We start from the raw sequence: 23529 nt of genomic DNA, 5'->3' as shown, positions 1-23529 counted from the left end.
CTGATCAAAACATTGATATGTAAGCGATTACCACGAGATGGCGCTCACTTTTCTTTTGGTCTACTTTCAAGGCCCTCCCTTCAACATGACGCAACTTCCGTAAATCTACTTCCGCTATGTCCATGTGTTTACAAAAAGTGTGCGACTTGTTTTGACTTATTTCAGCCAATCATTTGACACAAACTTGGCGTTTATAACATGGGAAAGCTGAATGTGGTGGTGTTGAGATACTTGTCTCGAGATGACTTCCGTGTGCTCACCGCGGTAAAAATATTTCTCATATCCACACTCGTGTTAGCTTTGGTTAGCCTTATTTTGTTGCCATTGTATGTAACATGATAGCAACACATTTTACTAACGGTGAAGTGATTGTAGTTATTGCTTTAAAGTTGCTATATTAGTATTGCAAAGTAACCCAGTTGGCATCTGATTTCAATTCAACCTCAATATGAGAACAAACACCGAGGTTTGACGTCATCCTCAATGTTTGACGTCATATTGATGTTGCGTGGGGACTAAATATTGCAAATATTAGTCACAATAATATCTTGATAGAATGCATACTTGTACCTATTTCTTTCTCAAAACAAAATCCACAAATGACATTATTGTGGATGTTTTGAAAATGTCATGACAACTGACTGATTTGTGCCTGCATTTTGCAGTGGAAAATTGTTTTCCCGATAAGTGACAAATTTAACATATGTCTGCTTTTATAAACGTCATCTCATCTCTGCTTGTAGGTTGAGATGGGGATGAAAAACCATGAGATTGTTCCAGTGAGTCTCCTCTCTTCCATCGCCAGCCTCAAACACGGTGGATGCAACAAGATCCTCCGAGAGCTGGTCAAACATAAACTTGTGGTCTATGAACGCTCAAAGAGTAATCTTAATGATTCTACCTTGGTTGTTTAAAGAATGTTGTTGTATGTTTTGTTCTTATGGGGTATGTATTGTATTTCAGCTGTGCAAGGCTACAGGTTAAATTTTGGAGGATATGATTACCTAGCCCTCAAGACATTGTCTTCACGAGATGTTATTGCCTCAGTTGGAAACCAAATGGGTGTAGGGAAAGAGTCAGGTAAAGTTTACACATGATGCATTTAACAGTCTGCACTCACTGACCATAATAGCTAAAAAAAAAAAAAAAATGTAGCCTAGTGTAATGTGATATATCAGTTAATCAATGACATGACTGGGTTCATGGAAAGACTCATTATGGATATTTTGCCCATCTCATCACAAGGTAAACAAAATAGAAACCACTCTTAGTGTTGTGAAGTGCAGTTGTACACCAGCACAAACTGCAAGTATACTGAGAATAATTCTCAAACTAATATCGCTCAACGGTATCTATGTAAATTCAGCATTATTGTATTTGTAGATTTTTTTTTTCCCATTGTATTGGATCTTGTTCGATTATAAATTTCTACCAAATGAAATGTCCATTGACAGTATGTGATTAGGCTTTGACAGCATATTATTTAGCTTCCACGATTGTGCACCTATGCTGTGTTTGAAACTGATCGATTTGCATTTCATTCCTTCAGATATTTATATTGTGGCAAATCAGGACGGGGAGCAGTACGCTCTGAAGCTTCACAGATTAGGTCGCACCTCATTCAGGAATCTGAAGAATAAGAGAGATTACCACAAGCACAGGAAGAACATGTCCTGGCTGTATCTCTCTCGCCTCTCTGCCATGAAGGAGTTTGCCTACATGAAGGTAATGCAAACCTTGCCACAGTGTGTTGTGTGCATTTTACAGAATGTGGAATATGACTACTCATCAGCGTACAGCAGAGGTGTTGAATGTGTTGCATCATTTATATCGTTCCCCAGGCACTCTATGACCGAGGCTTCCCTGTACCCAAGCCTGTAGACTACAACAGACATGCAGTTGTAATGGAACTCATCAATGGATACCCACTGTATGGAAATCAGCCATCTCTCTCTCTGGAATCACTTGACTCATCACAAATCTTCAAATCAATTGTTTTCATTCCCCTATCAGGTGTCAGGTGCACGAGCTGCAAGATCCACCCGCCCTGTACAGTGAATTCATGGACCTCATCGTCAAACTGGCCAACCACGGCCTGATTCATGGAGACTTTAACGAGTTCAACCTGATGCTCGACGACCAGGATCACATCACGATGATCGACTTCCCTCAGATGGTGTCCACCTCGCACGCTAATGCTGAATGGTAAGTGCTTGTACCTGCAAACACCTCATTGCGAACTAATTTAAAGCCATCACCTTTTCGCTCCCTTATGTGATCTTTGTAGGTATTTTGATCGAGACGTCAAATGCATACGAGATTTCTTTGCAAGACGGTATAATTATGAGAGCGAGCTGTTCCCAACCTTCAAAGATATCAGGTAATGTTTCACTGACCAATTAAAATGAGTTTGTCAAGTCTTTAAACATTGGCTGTGGTGATAAAGTGCCTTCTCAATTCAGTTAAAAAATAAATTGTTTTTTTTACAGGCGCTCATGTTCTCTCGATGTTGAGGTCTCAGCGAGTGGTTTCACTAAAGATATGGAGAAAGATGCTGCAGTGTTTCATCCAGTTGGGCCTGAGGGAGAGCAAGAGGACGAGGACAGCGACAAAGAGGAGACCGGCGAAGAAGTCGAAACCGAAGAGCAAAGTGTGGATGCGACTGACTACAATAAGGCAATTTTGGAACTCGAGGGCCTGAAAGTTGGCGACACAAATAACGACGTACAGGATGAAGAGGAGAGTGAAGATGAAGAGGAGAGTGAAAAAGAAGAGGGGCTGAGTGAAAAAGGGGGGGGAGAGACAAATGCTGAGGCTAGAAGCACTGACAAGATGGTGAATGACTTGGAGGAAGAGCTGGAGGATGAAGTCCCTGAACTCTCAGACCTTTCTGTATCTAACAAAGAGTTCAAACCTTTCAGGTACAGATAATGAAAAGTTGACTTGGTATTAATTGTATGTCTTTTTTGTGAGTGTGCACTATCAGTCTCAGCAAATTTTCACACGATACAATCATTTCTTTCTTTCTTGCAGAGATCCAGACAGCCTTCTACAGTTGGCAGAACACAGGAGGAGAAGGACAGACAGTGAGGCAACAATGGGCAGCACAGGAAGCTGCTCAACCATCCCACCTGTAAGTAAAAATGAATCTGAAGTCTAGACCCTGAGTTTGCGTTGACAAATAAACACGGTCATTATTCCGCTTAAATAAGTGCCTGTTGTTATTCTGTGTCGCAGGATGTGGTCCGTCAAAAAGTGCGGAGACAGCTCACCAAAACACAAAAGTCGGCACAAAGGAGGCGTCTGCAGAAGGGGGAAGCCAATTTGGTTACCAAATCTAGACGGGAGAATGAAAACAACATTAAGTCGAGTCTGGAGAGCGCCACCTTCTGGGGATGAATGCTCGTCTGGTACTCGTCTGCCTCAGGAGGGTTATCATGATCACACCTGTTAAACAAACTGTTTTGGACCAGTAACGCCCCATTATGTCCAGAATAGACAGATGTCTGTTGTGGTCAGCCTACAATTCAATGTAAATTATGTGACACGAATGCTATCGCCATTCAAACATTTGCTTCATGTGTATTTTATGTCCTTTTCAAACATTTAATATTGAATGAAAATGTGCTCATGTTGTATTGAAAAGCTTTAAAATGATGAGAAATGTTTGGAATGCTTTTTGTTTGGAAATTCAAATCATGAAAAGTAACGCACACAAAGCAATTACTTTGAGAAATAAACAATCTAGAAAGATGCAGAAAATGGTTGCTTATTTCATTCAAATCCTAGCATGACAATTTGAGCGATGAAGAAAAAATCTGATCTGGCAGTTGAATAAGTGTTTTCTCAGAAGTTGGAGGTATTCAGAAAGCGGGTGAATTCCTACTTGAACAAAGGCTATTCATTTCCAAGAGGATGAATGGAGCTCAGACCCAAGGCTCAGTGGGCCCAAAAACTTGTGGGACGAGTGCTTTGTTGAACCCCGCCCCTTCCCACACTTTTTTGAAAACTAAATTAGCAGCGTTATGATAGGGGGTGGCGAAAATGTGAACACGACAGTGATATCAAGAGTTTCACGAGTTGTCGTATGTTTAATTTTGCAACTATAAGCAGCTTTCAAAGTTACCGGTCCGGGATTAGCCAGCTGCACAGCTCGATGGAAGGGGCTCAGCATTCCAGGGCTGCACCTCTGCGTGTGGAGAGAGTGAAGGGGGCCCTCTCAGCTAATTGGCAGCAAGAGTGACAAAGGTGGTCTGCTTCAAACAAAAACATAAGAGACTGGCTGGACCCAGAGCCAAAATAAGGGGGGGAAGGGGGAAATGAGGTTTAGTAGGTGGAGAGAAGAGGACGAGGGCGTTGAGCCATTAGAATTTGAGTTATTTCCTTGTAATGTTGCCATCCTGCGCTGACATGGCAGGTGAATGAGGCGAGTGGACTGAAATTTCCCCAATCCGTGAATGAGGATGAATCAAGAGGAAGATGAGGACAGTTTCATGTCCTACTTGTCCCAGAACAACATTGAGCTCAGCCCGAAAGACTGTGAGTAAACTTATAGTATGTATTAAGAGATCATTATATTGATATTCATATGAACATTTTAAGACAAAGATGTTTAAACATTTAACAAAGCTCTTGTTTTAAATAATACCAGTGATGTTTTATTGAATACACCTCAAAGCCAATCGCAAATAATTGTTGTCTTGGAATTTTATGGTTGCAAAATGTTCCAAAAAAAAAAGCTGGGACAGACTTTACCACTGGGTTACATCATCTTTTGTTTTAATTGTCCAGTCAATGTAGTGGCCATGCTCCATAATTTCTGGGAACAGAAGCAAGTGGGTCACATAGAGGGATCCTCCACCGGATCAGATGATTCTGTGAGGGATGCAGCGGGCCAGATAAGAACCCTGCTCCTATATGAATCTGCTACTTGCCCTGGTCCACCGTTTGTCTGCTATGTCACACTACCAGGAGGAAGTTGCTTTGGCAACTATAAGGTGTGTCGGAAAGTTTTGAATACACCCTCTCGTATATCGACCTTGACCGTATTTAATGACGTCATAACGGCTCTGTCGTGCTCCACATAACTTTAGCAACGATTAATGATTAAAATATCAACAAGTAATGTGTAACAATTACACAACATTATTTTGAGCCTAAAATATTTCAATGAGTGCTCTTTGAAGGTTTAAATTATTAATGTTTTACTTTGGTCTTGGATGAATCATCTGGTGTGTGTTTTTTTTTTCTCCATCAAAGCACAAAGCATTGGAAATGTGAAACTAAAACCATTGAATGAATGTGCTGAGTCATCATTGGTTTTAATAGCTAAAAATACTCACTATTCTGAATGTTGTAATCAGTGTGTTTATCCAATCAAAATTATTTCCAATCTAGCAGTCCACTGGTAATGAAAATGTTTGTCTATATACTGATTTTTTTTTCAAAGTTCTCTTTAAATATTACTACACATAATAATGTTCATAGTCAATTGGAAGCCTTTAAGATCAAGACCAATAACACATTTAAAATGTATTGCACAAATTTGACTGCTGCAGGTAACTCAATTAAAAAGACAAATTCATTGCCATTCATTCATCCGTAATTATTTTGTCGCCATACAAAAAGACCAGTTTGTTTGTAAATTATGAAACAACGTTACATTGATTTTCATTTGTTCTGTGATAGTCACATTTAATGAAGCAAGACATTTCATTAGAAGCGATGAACATTCAGTGATCGAGACCAATTCCTCTACTGACATGAGACCAGATTATTATTGCAGAACAAATAGAGGCGGTACAGAATTGACTGGAAGTCCTTTTAATGTTGTTTAATTTGACTCACTCTAGTCTCGTGATGCCACTCAGTAGTCCATCGTGACCCAGACAGGAGCCTCCAGTATCATGTGATCAGCTATCTGTGGCTGCCTCTCCTTTGAGTTTTCAGCTATTTGCAGTCAAGTGTGAAATGGAAACATACCTGAAAGAGCGTGTCGGACTCCAGAAAGAAAGTTCATTTCTCTCCCTACGCCTTCCCTCTCATCCCCCAGCTGTGCAACACTCAGGCAGAGGCCCGTCGCGATGCTGCCCGAGTGGCCCTGATGAACTCGCTTGTCAATGAGCTGCCTTGTCGACGCATCTGCCCTCAATTCATCGCTCAGAGTCTGCAGCAGGCCACCATAGACACTAACGTGAGTTTTAACCCATTCGATATCACCGCTTCAAATGAATTCGGCCAGCAGGAGAAAAGTTCTGTCATCAAGATTCATCTGAAACTTGTGTGTTGTCTCTGACCAGGTTTCTATTGAAGATGCAAAAGATTCAAACACACATATAGGCACGTACAGTCTGCTTCTCCACTCTTACATGGGAAGGACCATGCTGGAGTTCCAGGTAAAGTCTTGTGCTCCATGGTTGTTGTTTTTTTTCTTTCTCCAGTTAACAGTTTCCCTTTCATTGGACAACTGCAGGAGATGATGACAGTTTTTCAGTTGCTGCACTGGAATGGAACCCTAAAAACTCTTCGAGAAAGGCAATGCTCTCGTCAGGTATGTGAAAAGAGGATCTTTTTTTTTTTTTGCTCTTCCAAGTAATATATTTTCTGCAAACCCCTCGTTTTCTCATTTAGAGTGTTATTGCCTATTACAACAAGCGTGGTCTTGACGAGTATATGCGCAGTAGCATGGCTCTGGACTGGCTCGGCCGGGAGCAGAGATCACCGGGTCAACTGGGGGAAGAGCTGCAATTGGCGCAAAGGGAACTGCTGCTGGCCCGGCGTCGGGGCATCGAGCTGCGTTTCTATAAGGAAAAGACAGGCATTCTCACCTTGGCGCTCAGTCAAGCATATATTCACCACGCGCCTGAAGTCTACAGCCAGACACATGAAAACAAGGACGAACACGTTCCCTTGCTAACAATGTTCTCCCACGGGAGAGAAGTGCCGATAAAGTCATCCTGCAGTCCATCACCAACCCGTCATGAACGCACAGATCAAGCAGATGGTAAAATCTGTGGTAGGAACGTTCACTCTGAGTGTTCGTCAACCTGCTCGCTTTGCACTCACGTGCATTCACTAAATCAAAATTTAGAGGATACATGAAATGTAAACATTTCAGTAGATTCTCACATGGAGTTGCATATCTCTGTTGCCAAATTAAATTCTGTAAAATATTTACATAGCACGACACACAATAGCGGTTGCAATATATTTAGTAAGTGCTCATTTCATTCCGGACGAGCCAAAAATGGAGCCTTTTCATGCATAATATAGGATGCACACTGAATATGAGTAAGAATTAACATTCTGTGCACTCTGCACGGTATCATTTTAGCGGAATAATGAAATTATACAGCTTTATGGTATACTAAACAACTCACTGCCATGTTCCATGTTCTTTGTCTTTTTATGACATGTAAGATGTTTGATATGAATCCCAAAAGCAACTGTGAAACATGTTGGGTGACAAGCCATTTATGATGATCTTAGAAGTGGTTGTAGATCTAAATGACATAATTATCTCATTTTTTAGAGACCAGGTCACGAGAATTAGTTAAAACTCTCGATTTGATGAGATTAGTATCTAATACAATTTTGAAAAGGGAAAATCTGTAAATAATGTCTGTCTCTCAGTCAGTCACTGTTTACATTATAATGATTGTAGTTACTTGTGTTTCAGATTTTATTTGGAATTTTGGATAAATAAAAACAATGTTTTAAGACGTGTTTGTCATATCAATTAAACCACCAACTGATATGTAAATGTAATGTTGAGTAAACGGCTTTTAAAATATTTCACCAAGGACAACCATTCTATAACAAATCATACATAAAGGGTTGAATATTGACAAATATGTATTCATATAAATATATATATATGTGCATACAAGTGTATATCCGAATTAATTTGAATATTGTAGAAAAAATTCAATTGGCTTGGAAAGATGGATTGGAAAGCAGTTTAGGTTTAATTTGTGAATTATGTTTCTGGCACTAATATCTTCTTTTGCCTGATGTGTTTTTAATTCTGTTGAATCCATTATTGTTGCTACCATATTTCCGATTATGGGATGAATTATAATATAAAGTATACAATATAAACGTATAAAAATGTCTTTCAGCACTTATGTATTTTTTGTTAACAAGAAAAAAAAATAGTCACGATTCGGTTGAGCAATATTTCCCTCATGCAGTAGTTTACTGCTTGTTTACAAAAAAGTTTAGCCATTCTCGACTTCCGTAGTAAGGTGGAGTTACCACGTGACTCAGCACAGTTCCTGAAAAACAAAACAAATGACAACTGAACCGCAAACCAAACTACCGTAGCATGTCGCCGCTTGCATCGGATATTTTGTTTATTTTAATGACATGAGAAACAAAACAAGGACGTTGGAGATGCTGGTAAATCCATTAATATCGAAGTAGATAGACTGCGTGACGAACAAACAAGCCGATTCCCGTTAGCATCATAGATTAGCCTTAACTCTATCGTAATTGTTTTGTTTTGTTTTCTGGCTACCTCTATTGTCATCTTCTATGTCTACCTTGTGAAGTAGACACGCCGGCGATTGCCTTCTTAATTGTAGCCACCGACATTCTAAAATATTTGTCCTGTCGGTGTTTATCTTGTCAACACAGCCTGACACTTGCTGCTTATCAAAGAAAAGAAAAAACGTCGTTTGCACCTTTGAACGATGGGTTGTTGATTCTGTCTGCACTCTGTCAGGAAAGTGTTTATTGGGGATGTTGTGACACGGCTTAAAGATGGAAGCTGTGCGGCCCAAGAAGACCAAAGCAAAAGTAAGTAAAAAGGTGACCTTTGCACGTCTGTACTTGTTCTCTTTTGCATTTTATTTGGGGGCTTATTATGAGTTGATACGCCATAACATTATTACAGTATACAAGCCGCAAACGAATGGTGCATGGAGGCCTGTATTATTTACTTGTGCTGATGACTTGATCAGCTCTGCCATCTATTTTCCAAGTGTTTTATTTCTGTTTTTAGCTGGTCAGGAAGCATAAAAGAACAGAAGACAAGAGAATTGCTGCCCCCACAGCCGTTTGTGATGATGCTTCCACGTCTGAATTCAACAGCATCCCCTTATGCCTCCCACACCAAGAACCACAAGAGGAAAAGCATGAGCCCGCTCTTCTCTCCGAGACTAAAGCTCAGACATTAGATGTGCACGCAGAGTCTCGTGAGATCACGTCATCACAAACTGCATTAACATCAGCATTAACTGAGACATTACAACCCGCTCCAGGTTCATCACAAACAGCACAAGCCTCAGTGCAACAGATACAACAGAAAGAAAGCGAGGGCGCAAACGTGTCGGTGTCCGAGCTTCGGGGCACATCTCAAGTCTCGTGTGTTTCAACACATTTTGACATCAAACATGTCCCGAGCGCTCCTTCACTATACCCATCTGTCCCGGCACTGGAGGAGGGATCCTTGCTAGAGCTTCACAGAGAAGCTGTGAAGAATTGTGGGAAAGGACCTGCAGTTTTAGCCCTTGCTGAGCAGGAATCTTCTCCTCCTAGTTTGCAGCCTCTGCAGTCTGTTGCTGAACTTTCCAAAAACAAACTCTATCCTGAATTGCCAAGAACCACAACAGAAGTTCAGGTAATTTCACATGCGACATCACATAACATTGCTTTGTTTGGCCATATTTAAAGTGTAGGGTTCTTAATTTTTTTTATTTAGCCAAATGAAGCAACATTGTCAAAATATGTGTGAGGAGATTTCACGTAATTCACCCGAGTAGAAAAAGCTCTGGTTGGCTCATCGTTGTGATAAAATCATTATCGAGCATGCTATCTGTTTCTTTTGCAGCCGTTCTCTTTAGAGCAGCTGAGTGTTTGGGAGCCTGGAGGAGGTTTACGAGCTTGGCTGGAAGGCGTTGAAGCATGCACAACCCAGTTCTGCGCGCTGGCTCGACAGGAGAACCACGAATTAGCTGAACTTCTGCAGAACTACTGGCGTTGTCGCAGACAGCTGACTCAGTCTCACACACAATTGCACACACAGTCGTCCGACTGTAAAAGCACTCAAAATCGCCTGTGGAGCTTCAGAGATGAACAGTTAACACTCCAGGTTCAGTGAAAAACCACAACAAACAAATAAGCCGTGAAGCGAGTGTTAAAAATAATTTGCTGATTTGATTTGAATTTTTCCCTTAAAGGGTGTGTGCGCAGATCAATCCAAAGTGTGTGGATACCATCGATTCCAGCAGGCAGAGTTCAATCAGAGCGTGCTGGCTGAGCTGAACAAACATTTTGAACTTCGCAGTGAACTGCTCCATCAGAAGGTGGCCTTACATGCATATACTGCTTCGCTGTCACGCCTCCAGGTGGAATCGTACTTGTACCGCCTATTAAAAGGTGATTGTATTGTATATTTATGAGCTCTCAAAATGAAATCTGCGTCATATTTTTGTTGCATACGGCTCATTAAAGCAGACACACAAGCAGGCGAGCAACAGTAGTTGTCGGCGTGACGGGGCGTGTAAACAATGACTGCGCCCGTGATCTGACTTGTTTTCTTGTATTTTTCTCATCAGATTGCTCAGCTAGCCAAAGACAGCCCTGTTCCATTCAACCATTGAAAGACGCCATCAGTGTCCTCTTTAGCTTCACAAGAAGAGTCCTTGATGACACACAGTTTCAGGCAGACATCCATCACTGGTTGGAAATACTGGTAAATATTTACAGGACACACTTGCGCTCCATTTTGTGTGCACTGCTCAGTCAATGCATTTTGTTGTGATTTCCCCTCATCAGGTGGCAGTGTTGCTGCATGTTGGAGGACCAGGGGAGCATTTGTTTGTGTTGTGTCATCTGCTGTGCTGTCCTGCTGGGGTGGGCAAGTGGGCCGCCCCTTTTCTTCAGGTTGGCTAAGAAAACATTCTTCTATCAGTCATCACAGTGTATTGAACCACATTATGATCTGCTCAGATTGAAGTATGGGAGAACACCTGTGGAGTGCAGGACTTCATGCAAGCGTTAGCAATTCTAATGTCGCCTGCTCGGTAAGTCAAGAAATAAAGACAGCATTAACAAAAAAAAAGTTGTTTTTTCACCATCAAAATAAGAACCGGGCCAAATCTGCTATGATACAGTTAATGTCTTGGACTAATAGAGATGTACCTACTGTTTTGGGCCCACTAAATAAAATGTCCCATCAATATCAAAAACACCGAATGGCATTTCTGTTCTGACTTTAGACACCGCGCTGAGTTTTTGAGTCATATGAAACCATGTGAGAGCCTTAATTCGGCTTCATCTGGACCTGAGTCTGGCAACTGGACGCTTGTGGATGAAGGAGGAGAAGAGGTACTTAGTGGTTATTGCTAGTCAACTACATCTTTCATACATGCTTCAAATTAAATTGTTGCAAAAGAATTGGTTTCGACACAACTATCCATTTCCATCTTGTGATAATCCCAAAGAATAGCAAAATGGGTCAAATCTGCCAACTTCTGACATTTCTAGGTTAAAAGACTCTTTAAATCAAATATTAATATACTATCTGGGCTAAAGTGTAGATAATGTTGAAATGGATATGAAAGGCAAGAATGCCTGTTTTTGTTACTCCTCTTGGACATTGACTGTCTTATATTGGAAATATTTGCTGGATAGTTTGTACCAATCTGCTGCCTGTTCTAATAGATTTCATTTCAATAATGTTTTCAGAAAATAGCTTTTTATGTTGTTTTTTTGTTTTCTCGACCTAAGCTGTTGAGACAATCAAAACAACATTATGTTCTTGTCTTTGTTCCCATCGGCTGAGTCACACTCAAAAAAAATAAAAATAAATGAACGCGTATTTCCAATAAATGTCAGTCTGTTGACTTAACACCACATATGCTGCTGTATTTTCGACAAGCTAAATGTCAAATGCGCTGTCCTCGTTTTTAGGACGAAGATCCAGAGAGCAGTTGGATGCTGCTGTGCGAAGACGACCTCGTCACCTTTATGTCCCAGTTTCCGTTCGGGCAGCTCTATTCACACATGCTGGGAATGAGCAAGCACGGTAAATGTTTGTGCCTTTACTTTTGTCTCCTGAAGCTATAATGTAAGGAAACCAGGATTTCTTTTCATTTGTTTGTAGGTGTCTACGAGCCTCAGGGGTACTCCAGTCAGAAGATGATGCGTTTGTTTGCTTTCGCTTCCTCGCTTATTGAAATTCTCGCCCTTGGCTTACAAACCTATAACAGGGCTCGATACAGACAGCTAGTGAAACGAATCGGACGCATCATACGGTCAGTGTCGTTGATTGACCCGCATAACACGCAATTATAGGCAGAAACATGTGATCACATCAATCTTTTTTTCCTCTCTTGCAGGATGACACTGTGTTACGTCAGTGATCACTGGGCACAATATGCGAGTGTGACTGGTACCAGTGGGTCCAGCTCTCATGTCCATTCTCTACCTCTGGAAAAGCTGCAGGTGGAATACGATCATCTTTTCCTCAGGGCTGTTCTTCATGTCCTCAAAAATAAGAGGTGTGGTACTATTATCAAGATCTTCTCTTGAGGAAAAACAAAAACAGGTATTCATACTCCAATACTTTTTCTTTTCCAGGTTGGGAATTTGGTTATTCATGTCTGAGATGCCATACGGGACTTTGTCCAGCTCCATGCTTTGGAGAATCCTTTATGTGATGCAGTGTGCCGAAACAGCAGGATTGGAAACTCTAAGTCATTCTAGTGACGCTCCATCCTGCATTCAGGCTCTAAGAGGTAAACAAGCAAGCCAAAATGAGATAGGAATGTTTCCATTGTGTTTTTGATACTCATGGGAGATCCTGAAACGAGATCCACTGGTGATCCCGGGGGCTGACCATCTTTGTTACAGAACCAGAACACCAGGACAGGTTTGAGCTGTGGTTGTGTGAGGTGAACAGCTCTGACGGTATCTCCCTCCTGACTGCACTGGCGCACATGGCCACACCCACTCAGTACTCGGATCCTGCCTTCATCACAACCGTCACTTTGCTTATTTACCAGGTGTGACAAGAAGATCTCAGTTCTTTTCTATAATCACGAGTTATCTTCATCTATAAACGTACCTAAGTATAAAATCGTTTGTTTTGTTTACAGGTGTCCTACGTGAGCATGTCCACCAGAGAAATTTATTCTAAAGTTGGAAGAGAGTTGTTGGCTACAATAGCATCGGCTCATCCCTACATTATCTCTGTTCTTCTGGAGAGGTTGAGAGAAACCATCCAAGCTGTGGGCATGGTGAGTTCTGAGAGGACAATATGTCCAGTGCAGGTCTCAAACCCAAACCCCTCTGTGTTTGTTAGGTGGCACTCTACTTGTGTAAAGAGCTTCCTCTGAGCCTGTGGCGTCCAGAACCAGAGGAGATATGTGTGATCGGAGCGTGGTTGCTCCAGCATCCTCTATCGGCTGTGGAGAATCGTCTGGCTTGCGTTATACTGGAGGGTTTGAACTGGGGATACTCAGAGGTACTTGCAAAGGTTTCCCAAAATGTCTCGTGTCCATTTTAGATTTGAAATGACAAGGCCAGGTTTTTTTTGTTTTTTTGTTTTTGTTAGGACGGATCCTTGGCTTTGTCGTCATCACTCCACAGTAAAGTGGCTCTGCTGGTTGCTGAGGCCTATCAAAAGTACCTGACTGACAAACCCTACAGTGGCTTGATATCAGAAGGGATTAAACAGGTAACTCATTGTCAGACATCCACTCTACTTGATTTGGAAACACTTTCACCGATGAGAACTTCTCCCCCCCCCCCTTCAGGTGTCTTATCTTGCGAGTGTTCTTCGCTTAGGTGTGTCCCCTGAAGCGTCTTTCAGTCAATGGGCGTGGCAGCTTTTACTAAGGCTAAAGCTTCATGCCAATGCACAGAACCCAAAAAGGGCCTGGTCAGTACCTGCTTTAGTGTCAGTTCCCCCTGCGGAATTAACACATTCTCCCAGCATGCACTCTGTTCTTCGAGCTGTAAAAGCAGGCATTCCTATCGGGGCATACCTGTCGATCGCCATGACAACAGTGGGACATAGGTATGGACACGCGCGTTCACAATTGTGTTTATGGGTCACTGAATGAAATCAATCTATGTGCTTGATGTTTTTTTTTTGTTTGTTTTTTTTTTTCCCATCAGCCTGGAGCACTTTTGTACTGATGGTGTCAGCTTGTTAAAGAGTTTGATTCAGTCTCGCCACCTGCGAGCTGCTGTGCATCTCCTGGATACCATCCTTCCTCAAATCTATCCGCTCAGTTTCTACCTTGTCAACAACTCTCAGTAAACCAAATGCACCTTTTTTTTTTTTTTTTTTTAACACGCATTCACGTATTAACGTTTTGGTCGTGACATTGACGCTTTTTTTTTTTTTCTGTTCACACCAGGTTTGTAAGTTGCATTCAGTTGTTCTTGCAGTACGACAGCGTCTGTCCTCAGGGTGTGACGCAGCACGTCACACACCGGGTAGCTCCACTCCTCACTGGAACAACCTATGGAGACAATGTCCGACTGCTAAACAGTGTTATTCAGGTGAATTATTTGCCATTTTAGCTATCGAAAAGATTCCATCCATCATTAATAAAGGCGAGTACGTTTGTCCTCCAGAGCCATGTGGTTGAGAGTTCACGGCCCAGTTGCGTTGGCGCTGCAGCCGTGCTGGAGTTTTGGGTGGGGATTTTGACACAGCAGAACTTGTGGTACCGGGACAAAACAGTGTTGTTCCTCATGGATCAGCTGTGCTGTGCTGCATTCACACATCATCAGGAGGATTGCCTTCTGAAGCTCCTGCACCAACTACATAAGGTTTCTACGTCAGCCATTAGAAATCAATGTCTGATCCAATCGGAATGAGATGTTTGTAATGCCACGCTTTGAATGCTTCATGCAGAATGCTTTAGGTTATCATGGAGATCGAGGTCTGCTCTCCTCTCTGGTTGGCTGGATTGCTGGAAACACTACACCTTCTTTCATAGAGGGCCAATCACTGAGTGCAGAGGTAAGGTTCCGTCGCCACAAGGGTTTGCACAAAAGTTATTGCTCCCACTGGTTGACAGGTAAAGTGTTGTTGACAGGTTTGGTTTGCCTGGCTGGTGCTTAATATGGAGGGCGCATTTGAGGAAGAGTCTCAGCTCAGACGCTGTGTTGAAAATGAGCTCCTGTCAGAACCCAATATCTCTCCAGAACAAGCCTTGAAGGTACAAAAGTGAATTACTTGATCAAACTGGATGTATGACCTATGATCTAACACGCTATAAAATGATTTGCCTGAGCCAGAGGACCCAGCAGAGGCTGAAGTTGCCAGTCACCCCATCTTTGCAGCGGCTACAAGTGTACCGTTGGGCCTGGCAGGCTTTAGCCACGCCCCCTGACCACCCCCTGGTACCTTTGGTTTGGCAGAAGTTCCTGCAGCTGTACCTCAGGCAGCCTGGTCCCGATTATGGGTATGACGCTCACATATTTCCATCGAAAGCTTTTGCAACTATGCAAAATAACTTTTTGTGAAGTGGACGTTGACTCATTGCTCAAGGACTCAAGGAAATGCTTCATGTGCCCTCCAGAATGGCTGCAGCTGGATGCATTGGACGGCGATTCTTCCAAGCTTCCTCTCAAGCCACTTTACTGCAAGATTTGAGACAGAGAATTCAAACCATATCTGATTTCCACCACGCTGCCAGCCAGGCCCTGAAAGTGCCCCCGACACGCACGGCCTCAGCAGACCACCAAGACAACCAACATCCCGGCAGCCCCTCACGCTCTTACCTCACCTCACCTAGGTTACACACAGAGTTAGTCAGGTAGGTCACCTATTTCACTTAATACTTTCAATTGTCAATTTCTTACTGTCGTTTAGCCGAAAACCAAGATAATGTCTTCTTTTGCAGGTTGTTTGGTGTTTTTGCCGTGTGGCTGGATGACGAAACTCTGCAGAAGCAGGAAGTTTATCTTCCCTCACTTCCTCCCGAATATGAACCACACAGACTTGCACAGGTTATGCAGCAGCAACAGGTCTGTCTCATACACATTGAGTAAAATATTTAAGCATCAATATTATAAACACCTTTAAACAGTATACCTTCAAAAATCGACTGCAATTGTTCAGGAACTGTGGCTGGAGTATGTGGACCAAGAGCGTCTGCAGTATGACAAGAAAGAGGTTCTGTCCCTGTGGGAGAAGGTGCAGAGCGAGCCATTTTTCCTTCAAAGCCAAAACTCCAACTTCACGGACTATACAAGTCTCAGCAATGGTATAAAAGAGCAGAACAAATTATTGCCTCTCAGAAGTAGAAGCTCAGTTATGAAATCCAAACATTCTTAACTACAGATAGCATGTTTAGTCAGTTCTGTTCACAACTTGATTTCTTCATTTGGTTTGAGATATAGCACCAAAAATATTGAAACAAAACTTCTCACAATGTATCTGTCGCTGTCCGTCCATCTGTCTTGTTCTGCAGCAAAGGAGCGCATCCAGTCCAACTTGAAGAAGCATCCCGTTCCACGTCCACCTCCTGAGCTCCAACACATGAAATCCCCAGTGGCAGAAGTTCCCAGTGTATGTCTCTCTGACTCCAAAGCTGCTGCTGAACTGCTGCAGCGGGACCTCAGCATACTGCAGGACCAAGCCAGGTATCTTGAAACCTTAAATCACGGAAAAATGGGAATAGCACAATGCCAACCAAAGGTGTGGCGTGTCAGGATTGCAGTATCACGTGAAGCCCAGCAAGTGGCGATGGAACAGGAGCTTCTGGAGACTCTTCCTTTGCTTTACAAGAACCGCCCAGAGCAAGTGACCATGACCCTTGAATGTAAAGGCAGGGGAGGGCAGCCATGCCAGGGTCCAGCTAACATCACCGTCACGGTATGACCACTGTCACTGCGCTGCAGAAGCATTTGAAGACGTCTCGGCCTGAATTGTTCATCTCAATGTTTTAATTGTGCAGTGTGAGTGTGTCCAACGACAAGAGGCAGTGCAAACTCAAATAACGTCACTGAGAAGGGACATCAAGAACCTTCAAACTGATGCCATGGCTCCGCCACCTCAAAGCCTGGCTGAAGCTGCTGTCCATACAGAGAACTTTATCACGTAAATATAATCACGTCAGCTATGTAGTCTGAAACAACAACCAAAAGCAATATTTGGAGAAAGATGGCTTGTTTTTTTTTTGTTGGAATTTATTTTGTGTGCAGAGCTCTGGTGAACATGTACAAATCACAAAAATCCCCATCAGTGCAGCAAGTGGGCGTGTCAGCCTTCTATCAGGTGGTCTCTTATGTGTGCGAAGACACACTACGTCATCCACCGACACGCCAATATCTCTCCTCATGTGTGGAGATACTAGGACAGGTATACACACACACACACACTCACACACACGTTACTTTAGCCGTGTGTTTCCAATAGTGCTAAACTAGTGATAACACTAAGAATCACATTTAGACCTACGCCAACAATTATAACACAACCCACCTCACGCATATTCATGAAGTGGTAGTAAATTCTTTCTTCTAAAATAAAAAAAAAAAACAATGCAAAAACAACATTCCTGGCTGAGGTCATAAAAAGTGAAACTATGAACCCTTGTCTTCTTTTCTTTCAAGGTGTTCATCCAGGGCAATGCTGAAGAATGCAGCCGCGTGCTGAAGACCATCTTGGAGCAAAGACGTCTTTGCCCTCTCATATCTCCTTTTTTCACACCTAATGCAGCCCCTGCCCAGCTGGTCTTCCTCTACCAAGATGTGGTGACATCACTACACCTTGATAGTGCAGATGTCATTTTTATGCTGCTCACCAAGGTTTGTGGAGAAATCTCAAAATACAACCACAGCTGTTCTATTTCAATTTCCTCGTGCATCATCTTTCAGTTTGATTTGTCGGCCTGGCTGAATGATGCACATCCCGTCTTTCCCGAACGGACTCGTTTGCTAGAGCTAGTCCACGGCGGTCTTTGTGTCTGCGGCCGAGATCCCGAATCGGAACTTCTCACCCCTTTTCACCTTTTCACCAAACACTGGACCTCACTTTTACGCTACCGCTTCCCAGACCACTACAGCGATTGTCTGCGTTTGCTCCTGACCAGTAAGTGCGTCTCTTTTGCACGGTAGTCAAGGTCAGGTAGTCTCTTCAGACTGGGTAAAAACGTTCCTATTTGTCAGCTATCATTTTAAATCAAGTTGGTTTACACAAGAGCCTACAAAACAAATGGGAGAAAGATTTTTCATGACTGTCAGTGAGTCATAACAGAGACTTTCTTGTTTTTCCCTATCCCGTGTATTCATATTTGCCTTTTATCTCATTTGCATGGTTTGCACTAGACAAAGCACACATCATCCCATTGAAGTACTGTCATCCACTCATCATTCACTCTTGCAAAACATTCAAGACATGGAATATAGTGAAATAAATCTGGGAAAAAAAAAATATCGTCATTTTTCTAAAACCTTTTTTTCTTATCAGGCTCCTCAAACCAGTTACTGAGTCCAGAATGCTGGAAAGTGACGATGCGAGTGCTCGGCTGCTCACCTCCATCCCGCGGCGGCAGCAAAAACAAACCCGCCCAAGGTTTCAGTGGCGACATCTGTGCCCGCGCTACGGCATCGCCAGGTTCTCCCCACAGATCACCAATCACCCTTTCTCCTCAGCAGGTGAACACCTCAATTGTTTCAACACAAAATCATATCTCATAAAGCCTGCCGTTGTTTCATGTTTGTTATGTTCATGACAGGTGGATGAGACAATAGATTGGCTTAGTGATTATTTCTTGCGGAGTCGTCTCAGCAAGCCTGACCTGCGTAGTTTTGGTCTCTACTCTGCCTGGTCTCCTTACATCACTGAGGTTGTTTCTTTCTGGGACTATTTGGTCAGCTGTCTAAGCAGCGTGTCACTCAGCAACTGTACCAGAGACTCAGTGGGCAGCGATAGAATATTGAAAAGTGAGTCACAATTATAATTCACGTAACATAATGGTTTGTTATGTCATCATAACATGAGTCTGGCACTCTCACAGGTCTTCATGACTTGCACGGTAAAATTGTGAATTTATTCAAGCCTTGGATCTTCCCCCTGAACACTGAAGATGGAAGGTATGTCAACCTTTGAGATCTTAGTGGCCTTCAGAACTTCTGACAACGGAATCATAATCGAGCGCTCGTTTACATTGGCTTAAGCAGCGGTTGCAATTAGCGGCCATTTTCCACGCTGCCTATCCTTCCCAGTCACATCTATATCAAATCGATACAAGTGCAGGATAACAACTGGAGTTATTTGGAGGGATTCGTGCGGTCATGGTTATACTCTGTTTTCCTTTTTCCTCGCCACAGCAATCTCAAGTGCTATCCATGGCTGGAGACAGATGCGACTGAAGCAGGATGTCTGGTCGGCCTCTACGCTCGAACCACCGACAGACTGCATCAGAGATTCAAAGGTGGGTCTCCGAGCCTTTGTGTGCCAGTTCTTCCCTTTGGATATCCAACTGCACTATGTGTATTGCAGACCGCCTATTGCCCGGCCAGAGAGGTGCCCTGTGGCTTAGTGTGATGCAGTACTGTGAGAGTTGCACCTCTCCACGAACACCAGAGTACCTGTTGTACCTGCACCACTCTCACCTGCGCAACCTGCCGTGGAGATACTTGCATCCCGACACGCTGCTAATGGAGAAGCTCTTCAATGTGAGACCCTCGTCTCGCCGTGTACATTGTCTGCATTTATCTTCCCCAAACTTATTTCCTGATGATGTTTCTTGTTTCTGACTTCAATCTGAGCAACTCATGACTCATTGTGAGTTATTTCCGATATGACATATGCTTGCGCTCTAATGACACACTGCTAGGGTTAAATATATCATGCACAGTCATCTGTGGGTGGGGAAGAAAAAGAAAAAAAAAAAAGTCACATTTTCATTTGTCAATTCAGGTGGAGAGAGGAAGTCCCAAAAGCTGCTTTTTGTTTATGGGGGAGATTTTATGTGAAGTCAACTGGATCACCGTCCTCAGCGACCACTTGCACCCACCCACAGAATCCGTAACCGTGGACCTTCAAAAAAAGGAATCGCACACCATGCTAGTGTATCTGTTATACATGCTGGTTTTTCTGGCAAAAGAGGAGCCGCTCCTCAGCCAACAGGTGATCCAAAATCCCAACTCATCCCAACTAAGGCACAACAGCAATTTATAATTTGTCCCTCTTTCTCCAGGACTCCCCGCTTCTCAATCTGTTGATCCAATGCACATCGTTGCCTTGGCACCAGCTGGATGTGTCATCCTACCAAGGGGTTCTGGGATATGTCAGCACTCACTACACTCCATCCCTGCTTCTTAACACAGATTCTGCATCTCAGTTGTTGCTGAAATCACTGCGTAGTGCTGCTGGACTTCACCCCTGCCCTTTTGAAGCCGCTCACACGGTAAGTCAGTCTCATAAACCCACTGACAACCTGGGGAGATCTTCTTGTAATTATGTACAGAACCCTTGCACGGTGATGTTGTCCATGCTAGGAGGAGACGCAGAAGGCGGCCGCGTACGTGTGCTGGTGTGTGCAGTGTTTAATGGCTTTGGAGCAAGCGGGCAGCATTAGTGTGAGCATCCTGGAGACACAGCTGGAGACGCTGTTGGAAAGCATCGTCACGTTCAGCCCAGCAGGTGAGCTCATGTCCTTCTGTAAACATCTTCGTCAGGTTCTCCGGGTCCATCTGGCTCTTTCTCGCCCCCCCCCAAACCACAGAAATGGGTTTGGAGCAGAGGCACATGGCGTTCTGCAGCCTTTTCAGCGCCGCACTGGCAGTGCTCAATGGGGTCGGCGTCCCTGCAGGCGAAGCCCTCGCAGTTCGTGTCATCACCTGGTTGGACAAGAAGGGGAGGGGCTTTCCGATTCTGCCTCTCCTCACTGCTTGCTCCAACTGTCTGGCCTCAGTGAGTCACATGACACGAATCATGGAGGCGTGCATCACAGCCCACTTTAATCACGGTGAGGAAGCAATCTTGCACTTAACGCCTTTTGGCTTTAATTGTAGTGGACAATTTTGTTTTGAATGTAACATGACGTTTCTTTGCTCAGCTGACGACGAGTGTGTCGGCTGGGGTCCCGTGCTGGCATCGCTGCAAGTGCCCGAGCTCACAGTGGAAGACTTTCTCTCTGAGAGCCAATCAGGTGGCAGCTTCCTCACGCTCTACGCCTTCATTCTGCAGCGTCTTAACTCCGAACACACGGCAGCCAATGAGAGGAAGACCCTGGCTCTAATCAACACATGGACCAATCAGGTTCTTCCAAGGTTTGCGAGTTTCATTGCAAAACCTGTTTGGTATGATGTGTCGTGGTCAGACAAATTGTTTGCACAAGATACAGAAAACAGTGCTAATCGTGCCCTTCGTCATTAACTCGTCTTGCCAGCAAAGCGATGCTAATTTTCATGACTTTCACATTTGGCTTCAAAATCACTCTGAATTTGATCAATTAAGCCCTATGCGTCATTTAACATGACATATTATGTGTCTCAAGCGGGCCCGGTAATGAAGCCAAGCTGTTTCTGTGGTGGCACAAAGCACTGAATCTGTCACTGGAGCAGCTGCAGCCTCAAGCGGGCCACGGTGAATTACCAGGAGTGGTCACGGGTCTATTGAGGTTGCAAAGCAGGCTGCTTCAGCTCGGAGAAGAAAGGCTCAACTCTGGACTACTCGGGGCCATCGGTCTTGGGAAGAAGTCCCCTGTTTCCAACAAGTAAGCTCTCTAGCGGTATAACAATCAAACTTTTGGAGGCTACGCTAAGAGTGCTGCTAAGGCAAACTGTGATGTGCATCTAGATTCAGGGTGGTGGTCCGCAGCTTGGCAGCATTCCTCTCCGTGCAGGTAGCATCGGAAAATGAGCTCCGACTTCAGCCTAGCGCTGACTTGCAACCCTCTGCAAAAGCACAGCAGGTAGGCAGTATGCTTTTTAGACTCTTTCATTCTCCCCTTATTAATGGATTTTTTTTTTTTGTGTGCAGATGTTGTCGATGCTTGAAGCCATGATCAGCAATAAGCACTACGCTGAATTGGAAAACTCGTTGAAAAAAGCCCTTCAGTTCATCCGCTACCCAGGTCATTGTCTCAAAGATGGACCTCGATTCCTGGCCCTGCTGACAAACCTGCTCTACCCTGACCTCAGATACTTGCACATTATGCATTGACATTGACCTGGACACAAATGCTGCCTGATGGGAGGACATTTTTTTTGGAGGGGGACACATGGAGCACAATGATCCAGAAATTGGGATTGCTGTTAAGTGGCCTTCGTCCCAAACATCCCTATTTTTTTTTGCACCCCTTTGTTTGCACTTAGTTCCTCTTATCTAGACTTTTTCATCTTTTAGTGACTCATCTATTGATCATTATGGAGTATTTATTGAAGCAAGATCACAACTCAAGACACTTCCGAAAGGAGATCTAACAAGAAAACACAAGGAGAGGAGAACGAAGGACATACTGAACAAAAATATTTTTGGGAGATAACCCACAAAGTAGAGCCTCGGTTACATTTCACACAAAAGACTGCTTCCTTTTCGAAGTATGTTCAACCAAAAGTGCTTTCTAAGAATATTAATGGCCACACTGAAAAGAAACAAAATTGTGAGAGAAAAAAGCCTGAGTGTTCTGCAAATAAAGTTATAATATTACAGCAAAGTAACATATTTTACTTTAATAGTTGTGGAGCATTCCTGGCCAAGGCATAAACATGTGAAGACATGGATTGTTGATTATCTTACATTTTAATTGTGCTTAATAACAAAACACAATCAGCACCATCATTATTACACTTTCAATATGATTGTGTAATAACATATCTAAACTTGGGAATTAGCTGCATGTGCTAAAATCATCTGCATATTAGCCACTGAATACATTTGGCAGATATTGGGAGAGTTCATGTGGGAAATTGTTCATGAAATTAGGAATTTTATTGTAATATTTTTTTCTTCTGGAAGAAAAAAATACAAGATTTTTTCCTCATACTTTTTCTTAACATTTACTACATTTTTCTTTTCATTGTGGCTGTAATACTCCTTGATAGCTTTTTTCCACTATGGACATTCCCCCCCCCCCTCCTCCTCCTCTTTTTGTATGATTATCATAATCATGTAGTTTCAAGTCTGGTACAAAAAAAAACCTACATAAGTGCTCATAATGTACCACAACCCCCTTGAAAAATCATACATGCGCACACAAATGGTGTTATGTAAGCTCTTAAGTTCAGATTTACACATTTCTTTTTCTTATGTTCACATTTCACAGTGAATGCATTTCTTTGTATGAGTCAGTGATAAGAAACGAGCCCACGAGGAACAAACGTCTCACACCTGCTGTTTGCTTCAGTGTTGGCTAGAGAAAGCAAGGACAATCTTTGCATGTCAAGAAACTCTGCAAAGAAAGCATCATATTGTTTTTTTTCCCAGGAGCAACCCTGGTGGTGTCCAAACTGCAAAATAAATCATCTTTGTATAAGAATGGTGTGTGTGATTCAAGGCTCACGTGCGGACACGTTAAGTGTCCTCGTCTGACACAACTTGAGGCTGCG

The 23529-nt window shown here is 43.1% G+C and overlaps 3 protein-coding genes across 3 annotated transcripts; all 3 read left to right on the top strand.

The window, feature by feature from the left end:
* Positions 1 to 104: 104 nt before the first annotated feature.
* Positions 105 to 3762, top strand: riok2 (RIO kinase 2 (yeast)). The gene is made up of 10 exons (XM_085910917.1): positions 105 to 264; positions 744 to 882; positions 964 to 1080; positions 1550 to 1725; positions 1842 to 1930; positions 2014 to 2205; positions 2288 to 2380; positions 2490 to 2921; positions 3034 to 3133; positions 3238 to 3762. Exons 1-10 carry the CDS (start codon positions 199 to 201, stop codon positions 3397 to 3399), a joined length of 1566 nt encoding a protein of 521 aa, XP_085767043.1. The 5' UTR covers positions 105 to 198; the 3' UTR covers positions 3400 to 3762.
* Positions 3763 to 4425: 663 nt separating this feature from the next.
* LOC147058087 (protein limb expression 1-like) lies at positions 4426 to 7683 on the top strand. The gene is made up of 6 exons (XM_085910255.1): positions 4426 to 4539; positions 4792 to 4997; positions 6053 to 6193; positions 6300 to 6395; positions 6473 to 6550; positions 6631 to 7683. Exons 1-6 carry the CDS (start codon positions 4458 to 4460, stop codon positions 7099 to 7101), a joined length of 1074 nt encoding a protein of 357 aa, XP_085766381.1. The 5' UTR covers positions 4426 to 4457; the 3' UTR covers positions 7102 to 7683.
* Positions 7684 to 8229: 546 nt separating this feature from the next.
* Positions 8230 to 23498, top strand: epg5 (ectopic P-granules autophagy protein 5 homolog (C. elegans)). Its single transcript, XM_085910254.1, has 46 exons — positions 8230 to 8400; positions 8726 to 8799; positions 9005 to 9622; positions 9833 to 10093; positions 10182 to 10380; positions 10560 to 10696; positions 10780 to 10887; positions 10954 to 11027; positions 11223 to 11331; positions 11917 to 12031; positions 12110 to 12260; positions 12345 to 12506; positions 12586 to 12743; positions 12859 to 13010; positions 13104 to 13244; positions 13310 to 13471; positions 13562 to 13684; positions 13764 to 14026; positions 14128 to 14268; positions 14373 to 14517; positions 14593 to 14790; positions 14876 to 14983; positions 15060 to 15182; positions 15262 to 15428; positions 15546 to 15782; positions 15870 to 15993; positions 16088 to 16232; positions 16440 to 16611; positions 16681 to 16843; positions 16926 to 17068; positions 17173 to 17329; positions 17584 to 17778; positions 17848 to 18061; positions 18440 to 18627; positions 18708 to 18915; positions 18990 to 19065; positions 19303 to 19406; positions 19475 to 19650; positions 19895 to 20104; positions 20175 to 20384; positions 20476 to 20620; positions 20703 to 20945; positions 21036 to 21249; positions 21477 to 21695; positions 21779 to 21893; positions 21962 to 23498. Exons 2-46 carry the CDS (start codon positions 8764 to 8766, stop codon positions 22142 to 22144), a joined length of 7692 nt encoding a protein of 2563 aa, XP_085766380.1. The 5' UTR covers positions 8230 to 8400; positions 8726 to 8763; the 3' UTR covers positions 22145 to 23498.
* The last annotated feature ends 31 nt before the right edge of the window (positions 23499 to 23529 follow it).

Source organism: Syngnathus leptorhynchus, chromosome 4 (genome assembly GCF_054491065.1).
Source record: "Syngnathus leptorhynchus isolate UIUO chromosome 4, UIUO_Slep, whole genome shotgun sequence".
Taxonomy (NCBI): Eukaryota; Metazoa; Chordata; class Actinopteri; order Syngnathiformes; family Syngnathidae; genus Syngnathus; species Syngnathus leptorhynchus.
This window is presented reverse-complemented; position numbering and strand designations above follow the sequence as displayed.

What these genes read in the sequence shown, in the direction of transcription:
- LOC147058087 (XM_085910255.1), top strand. Translation starts at nt 4,458, where the DNA reads ATGAGGATGAATCAAGAGGAAGATGAGGACAGTTTCATGTCCTACTTG. An exon ending in AGGCCACCATAGACACTAAC is followed by an intron (nt 6,194 to 6,299) that starts GTGAGTTTTAAC and finishes GTCTCTGACCAG; the next exon opens with GTTTCTATTGAAGATGCAAA. An exon ending in AAAGGCAATGCTCTCGTCAG is followed by an intron (nt 6,551 to 6,630) that starts GTATGTGAAAAG and finishes TTTCTCATTTAG; the next exon opens with AGTGTTATTGCCTATTACAA.
- riok2 (XM_085910917.1), top strand. Translation starts at nt 199, where the DNA reads ATGGGAAAGCTGAATGTGGTGGTGTTGAGATACTTGTCTCGAGATGAC. An exon ending in GGGTGTAGGGAAAGAGTCAG is followed by an intron (nt 1,081 to 1,549) that starts GTAAAGTTTACA and finishes TCATTCCTTCAG; the next exon opens with ATATTTATATTGTGGCAAAT. An exon ending in CTCATCAATGGATACCCACT is followed by an intron (nt 1,931 to 2,013) that starts GTATGGAAATCA and finishes TTCCCCTATCAG; the next exon opens with GTGTCAGGTGCACGAGCTGC.
- epg5 (XM_085910254.1), top strand. Translation starts at nt 8,764, where the DNA reads ATGGAAGCTGTGCGGCCCAAGAAGACCAAAGCAAAA. An exon ending in ATGACAACAGTGGGACATAG is followed by an intron (nt 14,027 to 14,127) that starts GTATGGACACGC and finishes TTTTCCCATCAG; the next exon opens with CCTGGAGCACTTTTGTACTG. An exon ending in TGCTAAACAGTGTTATTCAG is followed by an intron (nt 14,518 to 14,592) that starts GTGAATTATTTG and finishes TTTGTCCTCCAG; the next exon opens with AGCCATGTGGTTGAGAGTTC.